Source organism: Paroedura picta, chromosome 15 (assembly GCF_049243985.1).
Source record: "Paroedura picta isolate Pp20150507F chromosome 15, Ppicta_v3.0, whole genome shotgun sequence".
In the NCBI taxonomy this organism is placed as follows: Eukaryota; Metazoa; Chordata; class Lepidosauria; order Squamata; family Gekkonidae; genus Paroedura; species Paroedura picta.
In genome coordinates, this window is record NC_135383.1 from 12,988,789 (window position 1) to 13,003,549 (window position 14,761).

Below are 14,761 nucleotides of genomic sequence, written 5' to 3' on the forward strand. Positions count from 1 at the left end.
GAGCTGGGTATTTTCTACCCTGCTTTTCACTACCCAAAGGAGCACCAAACACCTTTCTCTTCCTCTCCCCATAACAGACAACCTGTGAGGTCAGTGGGGCTAAGAGAACTGCACCCTGAAGACAGCCCTAAGAGAACTGGGCCTCGATCAAGGTCATCCAGCTGGCTGCATGCGGAGGAGTGGGGAAGAGCCGGCATGCCGGGAGGGGCGGGGCACAAACTGAAAGATAAATACACAAAATAAGCAGGCCTGGTTCTGCAGATTAGGGGCTGCCTCTCTCAACCACCACACCACGCTGTCACTGTGACAACATCTTTTCCTTTCACAAAACACATTTGTGTCAGCACATTTTGAGAAGCACAATTCCGCCAACGGGCAGGTCAGAAAGCATTTACTGGAGATCCCCCAAGAACCCCCTGCCATGAAATGTTTCAGACAGTTCACAGAAAGAATGGTTTGGGTTTTAGGAGAATGTCAAGTTTAGCCAGGTGTGCTCCAAGCTTGAACGGGAGTGGGGGGCAGCGGAAAGGCCAGGCCTCATAGAAGCCTCCCATTCGGGCAAACAGCTCTTCCGGTATGCTCCTCGGCCATGCTGATGAGAACTTTCTGCCGTGCCTGTAATCACCTGAGAGGGCACAAGATGGCCCTGTCGGTTCTTGCTGCTTGAGTGGCGTCCTGCCTGCTTGCCTGCCTGCGGCAGCTACTTTGATCAGGCACGCCATCGCTCTTCCGAGGGACGGCCTCTTCCCTTTCTTTGTCAAGCCGGCTTTCGTGTCGAGTTCTTTAGAGAAGTGCAACGCGGTACACGGCCAAACCGGTGACGGTACATGCAAAACCAAAAAAGGGGAACCTCCTCTGCCAAAAAAAGGTGGCAAGATCATCTTTAGAACGTTCAAGCAAGAAGGAAGCGGGGTCTTGCTGACCCACAGTGCGGATTAACATCACACTGAAAAAATATGGGTGGAGTTCTGTGACTTGTGAAACACAAAGCCCGCTAGACTCATTCGGGGAACAAGAGACAGACGGATGCACAAGTTTATTATGCAAAGAGACTTCAAGACACTTGCTTGCATGCACGCCAAATGCTACCTTCTTTCTGTGCTTGCCTTGCTGAGAAAGAGGACTGTGCAACTATAGCCCTCAATCCCTCTTTCATTCACCACATTTCTATCCCACCTTTCCTCTAATGCAGGGGTAGTCAACCTGTGGTCCTCCAGATGTTCATGGACTACAATTCCCATGAGCCCCTGCCAGCGTTTGCTGGCAGGGGCTCATGGGAATCGTAGTCCATGAACGTCTGGAGGACCACAGGTTGACTACCCCTGCTCTAATGAACTCAGAATGGCATAACATAGGTAAGTTATGGGGTCGGGGCTGCCCTCCTGCTGCAGCGGCAGACGGGCAGTGAGGAAATGGAGAGGCTCTTCAGCACCATGCTTAGGGCTAATCCTGCGTTGAGCAGGGGGTTAGACTAGATGGCCAGTATGGCCCCTTACAACTCTATGATTCTATGATTCTATGATTCTACCATGCCAAGGCACTGCTTCTCTCTGGGTGCAAAGTGGGAAATGCTGTCATTGCATCAGCACAACATTCCAGGGATTATTCTAAAACATGGCAGTCATTGTCAACCAGGGTTCCTATTCACTTCAGGGTTACTTCAGTTGGAAGGAAATATATTATTTCCTCTCCCGCGGAGGAGTCAGGAGCACAGAGTGGCTTTCTGCTCATTATGTTGACACCTTGACGTTTAAGGGGAGGAGGAGTTGCAAAATTTGAAAATGGAAGACCACCTTTTAGGGAACAGGGGCAAAAAGGGGGAAGTTAATGGGACCAATTAAGCACTCAACTAGTACTTCTCTCCTTCCCCACCCTCAGTAGTCACTATTTAGAATCAAGAGGTATACCTTCTTTGACCACAGTGCACCCACAAGTTGAAGAACTCTCACAGCCTATGAGGAAACACCTCAATGGCAGCAGCGGGGAGTTATGCTACCAACATTATTTGCTTCTGTTGTGGGGCCAGGGGAAAGATAATTTCTTGTAGGATGTCTCCTTCCCAGTGCCACAGATCATCTATACTCTTCACCTGGACAAAGAACATTTCTAAAAAGAAATCCTCTACAAATCCTCTTCCTTGAGCACTCCAAAGAACTTCTATCAGATTCCCTCCCGAGAGTGGATCGACAAAGTGATCCGTCTCACTTCCTCCTGCTTCCATCTAACACCTGCTTCACACAAGCAAGAACACAAAAGCCAAGGAAGCTCCCAGTCAACCAGGTCGTGAGAAAAGTCATCTTCTTTTGAGGTTAAGCGACTTGGAACTCCAGCTCAAGATGCAGGCCGAGGTCTGAACTCTCAGCAAAAACACTTATGACCCCCCTCCCCCCAAGCAGTGCACACAAAAACAACAGAAGAGGCAGACTGTGTTCATGTTTGAAAAGACACTCCATCCTGAGAAGAGTTACACCCTTTTAAGTCCATTAAAATCAGTGGGCTTTGAAGAAGTGTAGCCCTGTGTAGGTTTGCACTGCTGGTCAACCAACTCTGGACCACGGATGATGAAGCCTTCCCACTGTTTATTTTGTAAGCTCCACACCACCGCATGGAGGAGCCCGTCAACTGCAGCTTCCAGCCATGAAACTGAGATGGAAATCTTATATCATGCAATAAAGATAACACAATGAGGTCACTTTGACCGTGGCCTTGCCAGCCCACGTTTCCAAGTAGTTGCGGGAGATTGGTACGATTCAAGAACGGCAACAGCTAGATAGCCAGTCCCCTGAGCGTTAGTCACCCCCAGATGGTGGTCAACCATGGCATGCATCCTCAGACTGGCGTAATCGTAAAGGACTACCCTGAACCCAGGAATCGATCTCATACTGACTCTATCACGGTCAGCCTTGTTTGCTCTGGCTGGGTGCGGTTCTCCATGATGTCAGGTAAAGCTTTTTCATATCACCTGCTATTACCTGAACCTTTAAAATAGAGATGCCAGGGACTGAAGTAGGGACCTTTTGCTTGGAAAGCAGGTATTCTTCTACTAACCCACAGTCCATCCCCAACACTATTCTGAAAGGATATAAATGGATACAGAAGGCTAGATGACTGCAGAGAAGTCATCTAGACCAGGGGTCCATGGACATCTGGAGGACTACAGGTTGACTATCCCTGGTCTAGACTACCATTTCCTGATCCCAAAGCAGTAGTAGTAGAAGTCCTGATCCCAAAGCAGTAGTAGTAGAAGAAGGAGGTTCTAATATGCTACCCGAAGGAGTCTACCAGAAGGAGTCTCAAAGCGGCTAACATTTGCCTTCCCTTTCTTCTCTCCACACCAGACACCCTGTGAAAGAGATGAGGCCGAGAGAGCCCTGATATTACTGCTCTATCAGTGCTGTGGTGAGGCCAAGGTCAACCAGCTGGCTGCACGTGGGGGAGCAGGGAATCAAACCGGCTCACCAGATTAAAAGTCGGCCCTCCTAAATACTACATCAAGTGTGTAAAGCCTGTGAAAATGGGTCCCAGGCTTTTACAATTTTAATTTGATTTGTGCATGGTGTCATTTTTGTAGTGGGTCACCAGATCCCCAAAAGGCTGAGAACAATTGGCCGACAGAAAACAGAAGGTGGACCGCCCAATTTGTGAGAAAGCAATATTTGTTACTATTCAAGCAGCATTGCTGCAAGACTTCACACACAAAATAATTATTGATACCCAAGCCCCAGTGCCTGAACTCGAGCCATTCCAAACTCTAGATCAGAGCTACCCCATTTCCCCCATCTACAGCATACCCCTGAAATACGAGAATTTAAAATCTGCTTCCAGAACAAAACAGGCGGCTGTTGGCGATGGTGTGAAAGAACATTGCAACTCACCTCTGGAGTGTTCTTCTTGAACTCGCGGCTTTGTTCAATGAGCTTCTTTCGCGATTGTTCACTTTCATCTTGTCGATTTGCCAACACTGTCGCTGTGGCATCAAGCTCCCTCTATCAGGAAGAAAGGGGAGGGGGAGAAAAATCACAATTTTAGCTGTGATTGAATTCCTTGAAGCGGTACAAGCAAAAAAGCAAAAGGCTTCCATCCAAAGGTTTGTACATTAACTAGAACCTCTTTATGAAAGTATTCGATCATCTGTATGAAAACATCCTTAAAATCCCCTCTCCTCACCCCCCAATGGTCTTTTGTCAGTCAAACTCCTTCCCACTGCCTGCTCTTTCCTCAATAAGGTTAATTCAAGCAAATTAACCCATGCTTTGATAGCATACAAGTCCATACAATCATTAAGTGGGAACGGCTGCTTTGGCACAAGCTTCTGACACAGTGACCCATAGTACACAGCAACTGTTGAGTCCTTTAACCTGTTCAGAGGGTCAGGATCCAGAGACCAGACTCAGTTAAGAGCAGCAATGTGACCCCACCCACTCCCATCCTTTCGCATATACAGTAACTTGTTCTTCCAAAAGCACCTATACATGCACCTCAGAGATGCCTGGGCAACAAATCAACAAGGCATAGACCCACTTCCCTTTCTTTGTCAAGAAACAGGTTTGCTCCAAAGGAGCTGTGAGCCTCTCCCGAGACAGGGTGAAAAACCTCCCCATCCCTGCTAACATTTTGGCTGCATGTAGGTGTGCCTGGAAGAGCCTCTTGTGGCGCAGAGTGGTAAGGCAGCCGTCTGAAAGCTTTGCCCATGAGGCTGGGAGTTCAATCCCAGCAGCCGGCTCAAGGTCGACTCAGCCTTCCATCCTTCCGAGGTCAGTAAAATGAGTACCCAGCTTGCTGGGGGGTAAACGGTAGTGACTGGGGAAGGCACTGGCAAACCACCCCGTATTGAGTCTGCCAAGAAAACGCTAGAGGGCGTCACCCCAAGGGTCTGACATGACTCGGTGCTTGCACAAGGGATACCTTTACCTTTACCTTTTAGGTGTGGCTGGTAAACGGTGATGACTGGGGAAGGGAATGGCAAACCACCCCATATTGAGTCTGCCATGAAAACGCTGGAGGGCGTCACCCCAAGGGTCAGACATGACCCGGTGCTTGCACAGGGGATACCTTTACCGTTACACTTTAGGTGTGCCTATTGCAAGGATCTAAATCTACAGGTCTTGCAGACTCAACCAGGGTTTTGTGAAATCCTGCGGTTTCTTGACAGCCCTGGAAGGGTTTCTTGAATGGATGGGAGTGAATTTACTAAACATTTATCGGGAGATATGAACATATATGGTCATGTTGACCTGCCTTCCCCCCAAAAAATGGCCAATGACGGGCCTGGAGGGGGTGGGAAAAGGAGGGGCCTAGGTGGGCTTGTACGCAGCTATGCCTCCCAACCCTATTCTGCATGATCACACCACTTCTGGGGTTTCTCAAAGCCTGAAGACTGTTTCAAGGGTTTCTCAATGTTAAAAGAAGTTGAGAAAGCCTGACCTAAAGGAACCTATCTACCGGGGTTGTTCTTCAATCTGCAACTAGTCCAAGCAAAGACTTTAAAGGACTGGTTCTTTTGATGAAGCTGATGCTGGAGTTTGGAAACCTCTTTGTCAACCTGTTAACAGGGGAAGAGGCTTCGAGAATAGGGAGTAGACATGAAACCAACCACCGGTCCGTCAACTATGCAGCCCAGCCCTGTTATTTCAAGCCTTTCTATCTGGCACCTCCGACCCTGTTCCAGGCGACTTCCAAAACGTCAAATACGCAAACTCACAGCATGTAACCCTACGACACCATAAAACCACAGCGCAGTAATGCTGCAAGACAAAACTGAAAACCAGCAGAGAATCTTACGCTACCTCTCATTAAAAGCTCCCCACCACCACCATTTTTAATACGGCGCAAAACTGAAACTAAAGAGGGGGCCCCAGGCAAGCCTGCCTTGGGAGACGGGGAGGAAGCGTCTACCAGCTGAAAAATCTGGGCTGAGCTTCTGTTTCCCTTCCTGTTGGCAGGCGTTTCAGCTTGGCTGTAGCCAAAGAGGTCTTGGCCCTTGGCTCTGGGCCCATGGCTCACAGCCCAGAGCTCTGACTAAGCTGGCCCACTGGGTTCAGAACCAAACACTGGAGCCGTATTGCGTATTTCTGTCATTGTCTCTTTACTTTTAGTACTGCCTTGTAAAGCTGCCTTAAGCCCCCACAGTGGGTAAGAAATAAAAAAAGCCCTGGTAGCCTCCCATTTTGACTCCCACAGTTGTGGACAGCTGGAACAAAAGTTTATGACTTCTGTAGATGGTGAAGCTCCAAGGAGAGCAGGAAGTCCTTCAAAGACCACCTAAGGTCTTATTTGGGCTCCACCCACTCTTGGCACTGTGCTCAGCAAACAGGACCAACACAGGTCTTTCGGTTCACAATGGTGAACCCTAGTTAAGTATCTGACCGCAGTAGTGGATGGAGAATGACCAGCTAAAGCCAGCACGGTGCCATGGTTAAGAGAGGCAGCTTCTAATCTTGGGAGCTGGGTTTGATTCCCCGCTCCTCCACGTGCAGCCAGCTGCACGATCTTGGACTCACCACAGCACTGATAAAGCTGTTCTGACCAAGCAGCAATATCGGAGCTGTCTCAGCCTCACCTCCCTCACAGGGTGTCTGTTGTGGGGAGGGGAAAGGGAAGGCGACTGTAAGCCGCTTTGAGGCTCCTGCTAGAGAAAAGTGGCATATAAAACCAACTGTTCTTCTTCCTCATTACCACCTTGTTCCACATCCACTGATCTGGTGAAGGACCAGCCCAGAGGGCCCTAGCATTTGGTTCAATCAAGGACTGCTGTCATCACATGCTTAAAAAAATCTAGGAATGAACAATACTTCAGGCATCCCCCAGTCGCCTAATCCTATCTTCCACTTGTATCTAATAGGCTTCTGATCCCAAGTGGCAGAGGCCGTGTACCAGCACCAGTTTCCCAGCTGTGTGGTGACCTATTTCTGCATGGTTTTGCACAGGCTCCCGCATATCTCTGTTTATTCTCTTTAAGCACTAAATCCAAGTATGCGCGCCGCCTTCTCATGAAGTCAATAGAAGTTGTGTTATGTACCTTGGGGAAGGATTCGCCTCTAGATTTTTCTTTACTTTTAATCGATTTGCTTTCATTGCAAATAAATCTGACGTTTATGAGAAAAAAAACACCTCGCTGGAGTCAGGCGGAACACGCAGGCCACGGGGCTGGGGCCATCTTCTCCAATAACTCGGCCAGGGTATCTATCCTCTTTTCTGGCCGACAAAACCCAGAGCCAGCCACCCATACGAAAAACAAAATAACCACCTCCCTCGTAAACTAGGACAGAGGCAGATTTTTTTAGGTGGAAAGCATTCGAGGGTTCAAATGAAAGAAGCACAATTGCTTTTCCCTGCAGCTAAGAAGAAGAGTTGGTGCTTATTCCCACTTTTCACTACCCGAAAGAGCTTCAAAGCAGTTTACAGTCGCCTTCCCTTCGCCTTCCCACAAGGCTGAGATAGGGCTGACAGAACCCTGTGACCGACCCAAGGTCACCCAGCTGGCTGCATGTGGAGGAGCGGGGAATCAAACCTGGTTCTCCAGATTAGAGGCCACTGTTCTCAACCACTGCTCAATCACCTCCACCAGGCATTTGCTTGAGGCTGACCAATGCAACAACATCCCCTGGTCCCTCCCCAGACACCCCCTTCCATGACTGAAATATTCTGATCTACCTAAGAGTTCTGTCAGAGTTACTGTTCCTGTTGAAATATTGTTCTAGTTGATAGGTTGTGTTATGATTGTTATATTTGTTATGATGTTCTAAGAAATTACCCTACGACGTTTCATGTAAACCGCCCAGTGCCGTATGGAAGGGCGGTATAAAAATCTAAATAAATAAATAAGGAGGTCCAGGGTTGCTATGCAGAAGCAGGCAAATGCAAACCACTGCTGTTCATCTCTTATTTTGAAAACCCTACAGCAGGGGTAGTCAAACTGCGGCCCTCCAGATGTCCATGGACTACAATTCCCAGGAGCCCCCTGCCAGCGAATGCTGGCAGGGGGCTCCTGGGAATTGTAGTCCATGGACATCTGGAGGGCCGCAGTTTGACTACCCCTGCCCTACAGGGTTCCCATAAGTCAGTTCTGACTTGGCAGTATGTCCTACCTGCTTTTCCTCAAGGGAGGCTTTACAAACATGGTCTCCCCTCCACCATTTTAACTTCACAGCAGCCACCCTTTGAGGCAGGTCATACTGGCCCGAAGTCAAACACAGAGCGACCATGACAGAGAGGAGATTTGAATTTTCACAGTCAAGAGCAGTTCAGCTGTGGAATAGGCTGCCTAAGGAGGTGGTGAGCTCCCCCTCACTGGCAGTCTTCAAGCAAAGGTTGGAGACACACTTTTCTTGGATGCTTTGGGCTGATCCTGCGTTGAGCAGGGGGTTGGCCTGTATGAGCCCTTCCAACTCTATGATTCTATGATTCTATGGCCTGTATGGCCCCTTCCAACTCTATGATTCTATGATTCTATGAATCCAGGGCTTCCTGGATCCCAGTCTGGCAAGTCTAACGGGTACACCACATAGCAGCTTACCCTTTTCAATTGCATTCTGATGCTGCCAGGTAGTCAAGACTGACATAAGGACTGCTTGATCCCAAGTCCTGCAGCAGCCAGAAACAGAGCTAGCTTCTTCCAGCTGACCACCTGCAAACGTGGCATCCTCTCCAAATGGGGGGGAAAACCGGCCCGATGCCTACGTGACTGCCTTTAAAGCCCCGCTTTTCTTTCTTTGCTCTTTTCTTTTAGCTTGCTTCGTTTCTATTTTAATGTCTGTTTTCAAAAGGGACTTGCAACTATAGGCTGGCTCTGATATTCCAGGATAAAAGCCAAACGCACAAAAAAATTGTTCAGTGCATTATTCTCGTTTATAGAATCCTTACCTGAGGGTTAAAAGTTTAATAATAAACTCATTGCAATGCTTTTTTTTTTTAAGTGAACTTTGATGTATCACAACAACAGTCTGTGGCTCGAGTTCTGAATGTCCCCGGGGTGTCCGGGGTTAGGGTCTCCATCGCGGAACAAAATGCATTTTCCCCTGGCCTCTCAAATATGTTTTTTGAAAATGTGCTGCACGAGGTTGTTAACATTCTCCGGGGGGGGGGGGGGGGGAGAGAAGGAACGTAGATGAAAAGAACGCATTACTGGACTGTTAAAGTGGTTTCACTAACTCCTACTCAGCTTTTGGATCTAACGTTTGTATCGAGCCTGCTGATGAATTGAAGTCTCTTTTCTGTGTCCCTGATGCTTTGGAAGTACTTCGCCAAACCTTTTATTTAACTGATGGCATCAAGTATTCGGTCGCTGGCTTGAGCTGCCAGAGCCCCGTAGTTATCTCTCATCTGTCATCCAAACCAGGGGTAGTCAACCTGCGGTCCTCCAGATGTTCATGGACTACAATACCCATGAGCCCCTGCCAGCGTTCGCTGGCAGGGGCTCGTGGGAATTGTAGTCCATGAACATCTGGAGGACCGCAGGTTGACTACCCCTGATCCAAACAACTGAGGACCAGGTTTGCAGACACAACTGTCTCGTTTCCCTCCCTCACGACAACCTTGAGAGGTGGGTTGTGCTGGAAGAGTCCAATTTGCCTCGGATCACCCAACGCCGCTACAGGGATGACCATGAACCAACTAAAAGAAGCAGTCAGAGACAGGGGAGCGTGCCGAAGACTTTCCTATAGAATCGCCGAGGGTCGGACACGACTGAACGGATAACATCATCATCATCATCACCCAAAGAGGCCTGTGATAAAGTGAAGATTTGAACTTAACCTTCCCAGATACAAGCCAAGAACAGCTTGGCCAGTGATCAATAAGTATGGTCTGTGGGTGAAAGGACAGGGAAGCGTCTGAAAGTTTAGGCAATACTATGTGAAAGCTGAAGATCCTGGGAATGTAATAAGGCAGGGGTAGTCAACTTGTGGTCCTCCTGATGTCCATGGAATACAATTCCCAGCATTTGCTGGCAGGGGCTCATGGGACTTGTAGTCCATTAACATCTGGAGGACCACAGGTTGACTACCCCTGTAATAAGGGACTCTGCAGGGTCATTCCTAGCACAAGTGTTCAAGCAACCATCCTTTGATGCCATCTTCTAGATCCAACCAAGGCAAGGGAGGGGCTGTGACTCTGTGGCAGAGCATCTGCTTGGCATGCAGAAGGTCCCAGGTTCAATTCCGGCATCTCCAATTAAAGGATTGGAGAGTAGGTGATGTGAAAGAGAAACTACCAGTCTGAGTACACAATGCTGACTCTGACGGACTAAGGGTCGATTCCGTATAAGGCAGATTCATGTGCTCAACTACCATAGCACAAATTAATGTGCAGAACTACCATAGCACAGTGACTCCAACTCCTATCCCCGTCAGAAAGCCTGAAAAGATATCGAGGTCCTTGGCATCAAAGGATTCATAATTCCTTATTTATTCATCGTATGGCAGAGTTACATGCAGGTAGCTGAGTGGGTACAATGGTCATGCAGACAGTAAAAACGGATCTCTAAGGTTTCTGCCCACTCAATCCCAGCTGGGGAGAGTACAAAGAGCTCCGTCACATCTTCCTGAAAAGCACAATGCTCACGTTCCTGTGAACGATGGGGATTGCTTGGCATACTGCAGCACAATCACATTCGGAACCTGGCACTTTGCCCCATTTAAGCAACAGGTCTTCACAAGTGCCGAAGTGTGTTCATATTCTATTAGCAATCTTTCATATTTTACGTGGCAAGTCAAATCCTGCGGGTCTCTTGGTGTTTATCAGGTGATAGACACAGGGTAGAAGTGATTACATCCAAGGTTCCAAGCGATCCAGGAGGATGAACAGGGATGTAGTTCTGACCACTTTATCAGAACAAGTCCGTCATCAGAATGACCAAGATGGCTTTCGTCCCAAATCTGCACCCAAAACTACTGAAATATATATTACATCACCAGTCTATCCTACAGACAGAAGTTTGATGATGCTTAATGTAATGACTGCAAAACATTAAAAACATTTAAAATGTTTCCAAAAGATGAATCATTTATCGACCAAGACCAGGAATTGCTGTCCAGACGGAGTCGACCAATTAGACATTCCTGAAAGACAACCTGTATTTCCTGATTACATTACGCTCAGCGTTCACTTAGAATGAAGCTTTGTCGAAACTCTTAAGGATCCAGCAATGCATCTTGCGCTAGCCAGGGGAAAGGGCTACACAAACACAACCTGCGCAGCAGCAAACTACAGGGCCGCTGGACTCCCGGCATCAGAAAGTGCCGGTTTATAAAATGGCAGCTGTAAAGCTGCAAACTCTTCTCAGCCTGCTAGAGACCTTCGGGAGCCCCCAAATCCAAGCACCCAGAAAGCACAACCAAGTGTGGTGAGCAACAATTCTGCTGAGACATGGTTGGTGTGTGTGTGTATGCGTGGTGTGTGTGTGTTCCAATCGCTCCCTGGAGAATGCAGCTGTCTCAATCAATGCTGATTGTCTGTTAATTAGTTTGGTTTTACAAGCTGATGGAACAGATGACTTCATCCCGCCCCCAGTGGAGTAATTCCTCTTACCAGATGCAACCACCTACCATATGTGGAGGGCTGGACCACAGGAGCATTGGGGGCGGGAACGTCAACAGTCTCTCTACAAAGGGCTCTTTCTCCATCGCACCCTCCCCAGCCCCCCCCCCCCAGTGCAAGGTCACCATCTCACAAAATGCTGCCAACTCCCCACGGCCAGTTCGCCATGAAAGGCCTGCACATGCGCCTGCACTCTGGGGTTAAAGGTTGTGTGAACAACTCTGCATGGGCCACAGTTAACTTCAAATGGGGCTAGGTTTGGGAGTCTTTTGTAGCAAAGCAAGTGCCTGCAACGTCTCGCTCGGCGTTGCCGCAGATATCCCAGCAAGGTGGCCAGGTAAATAGCCAATGAGAGGTCAGGACTGGAGGCATGCTCTCTTGCACCCAGAAAGTTTTACTTGGCCTGTCTGCCATTGGTAGCAAAAAGTGCCATCAAGTCATTGACGATTCATGGCGACCCTGTAGGATTTTCAAGGCAAGAGGTGGACAGAAATGGTTTGCCATAGCCTGCCTCAGTGTAGCAACCGTGGATTTCCTTGGTGGTTGCTGATCTACACATTAACCATTTTATGCTGTTTAAGTTTCTAAGATCTGAGAGATTGGGCTAGCCTAAACCACCCATGTCAGGGAGTCTGTAATTACACAGATACCAAGAGGATCCCCCTGAAGTTGAGCCACTCCACAAGCACAGGGCAGTACTGTTACATCTGTTGCCCCCCCCCCCAGCCATTTATGACCCCAAAAGCCACATGGGTCAGGAGACCATAGTTGGGTGGGAGGAAATCATTCCTTCCCCCTCACTGGCAATCTTCAAGCAAAGGTTGGATACACACTTTTCTTGGATGCTTTAGGCTGCTTAGGGCTGATCCTGCGTTGAGCAGGGGATTGGACTAGATGGCCCGTCCGGCCCCTTCCAACTCTATGATTCTACGATTCTACGATTCTACGATTCTACGATTCTACTATTCTACTATTCTACTATTCTACGATTCTTCCCCAGTGTGTGGGTGGACTTCTGCTGACTCGAAAGAGTCAATTTCACCCTTGACTGCAAAACACCAATCCAACATGGCTATGAAGTCACACAGGTCCCATTTCTCAAAAACAAATAAGGTTTCCTGTACTCAGAAATGTTGTTACAAAGGGCCCCAACCCCCCCCCCCCCGAAAGCACTGACCTCACAAGGTCCTTATGTTGGATCCAAACATTCAGCTCTTCAGAAAATTCCCACCTCCCAATGATCTTTGAAGGAGAAGGGACGTGCAGAGCTGTGACACAAGAACCTGCCTTATACCGAATGAGACCATTGGTCCATTATCCATCAAAGACAGTATCATCTCATCAGGCAGCAACTCTCCAGGGTCTCGGAAGGAGGTCTTTCACATCATCCGCTGCCGAGTCCTTTTTAACTGGAGATGCCAAGGACTGAACCTGGGACCTTCTTCCACTGAGCCATGGCCCCCTCCCCATTACAAATTTCGGTTTCCAGCCCAGCTGAAACCCATCAGGGCTGCCTTTGGAAGAGGAAGGAGGTGCGAACAACTCCCATACTTAAAAAGAGGTCTGCCCTGCCAAAGAAGAGCTGCTAAAAATAACACTCTCACCATGAATCAAAGCAATCCTTTTCGAAAACATCACATCAAGTTATGCTCTACACCGGAGACCACACAATATAGCACCAAGCCAAATAGACCGACATCTAGCCCAGTCAAGTAAGTTCCCATTCTCTTGGCCGGTTTCAAATCATCCGAAACAAACTCTGCCAAATTTAGGTTCTCTTTTATACCGTCCGAGCCGGGTGAAGAAATGAAGCCATTCCCGTTATCTTCCCACATTCATTTGTTCCTCAAAGCAAAAGATGCCTTTAAAAAAAAACTTAATTACTGGAGGAAGCAAAAAGGTCTTCACCTGCTGGTGGAAGAGGGTGACAAAAGGGGAAACAAACAAATATCCCGGAGTACAATGAATGCTGAGACCCCTCGGTTGACACACACACTCCTTGGGTTACACATCCTCCAGTTATCATTCTCTCTTCTTAAATTGACACAAGTGAATGGCACTGATTTACGACGCCATCCACCACCCCAGTCTGCATTGCAAATGGCTCCAGCATTGGAGGAATGCATTGCCTCAAGCATTCTGGAATGTCTGATTGAGAGGTCCCAAGCAAGAAAGAAGAACACTTCATGTCTGTTATCGATAGATACGATTACAGCAAAGGGAGTCATTGACACAGGGCTTTCTACACTGTGGGTTGCAGGGCAAGACAGTTGGGGAAGCAGGAGGCCTCTTTGGGACAGAACAGTACTTTTTCGGCTGGGATTCCTTATTCACAAAATGTGGCCAACCCAGTTCCTTACCGATACCTGTCTTTGTGGCACAGACAAACAGCCCAGAAGAACTAGAATCCCAACCTGGAGAATGTGACTCGTCACAGGGGTCCAAGATTCTTCAGAAACCTTCTTTGCCCAAGGGACAACTTTCAGCTATCATTCCTTGCCTGCCAAACATTTGAATTACGCAGGATCACCTGGCAGCTAAATGTCATGGCTAGGATGCTGGAACAGGACCCAGGGAGACCCAAGTTGCTCACTTGCCATGAAACTTACCCAAGGTCAAAGTGCCATATAAATATTAAATGATGGCCTTTGTTCACTCAGCATATCAAAAATATGAAGGACTCCATTAAAAAATCCATTTGAAGTATTGTTGGAAATCTGCCATTATGGGCAACCCCACAAAGTAGGAACACAAAGTCACAAGATCTCAATTGCATTTCACTTGGTTCTCAAGCATGACGTGTTCTTCGCTTTGCGTGATAAACCAAACATTGAGCTGAATTCCGAAGAATTGGTCATTGGTCAGGCTGAGTTGCTCATTCCTGTAGGATCATCTATCTGTCTGGGTCCTGGTGTCAAAGCTCGGGCGACATTACGCCACACTACAGCCAGGTTGCCACAATGAGTAACTGGCCGCTCCTTATATATTTCATAATAAAAATCTTTTAAAAAACCAAACCAAATGGTTTCGAATTTGTCCCTGCCATGTGATTCCTCTGTCATCTGTACTCCCCACAAGAAACATGCAATTATCTGTTCCATTGCTAAGCATGGAGAAATCCTGATGTTGCTCTATGTAGCTCCAACCCTGGAGTGGATCCTGAGCAGAAATATTACAGATTTTCCTGTGTTACTTTAATGATGATAAAGATGATGAAGATGAAGAT

At 47.9% G+C, this 14,761-nt stretch overlaps 1 protein-coding gene across 11 annotated transcripts in view; it reads right to left on the reverse strand.

The window, feature by feature from the left end:
* The window catches only part of CUX1 (cut like homeobox 1), a 282,235-nt gene that overhangs the window by 208,417 nt on the left and 59,057 nt on the right, over positions 1–14,761 (reverse strand). For all 11 annotated transcript variants that reach the window (XM_077311545.1, XM_077311544.1, XM_077311542.1 and 8 more), the window contains exon 2: positions 3,876–3,986. In XM_077311545.1, the coding sequence (XP_077167660.1) occupies positions 3,876–3,986 (111 nt within the window). The remainder of the gene's footprint in view (positions 1–3,875; positions 3,987–14,761) is intronic.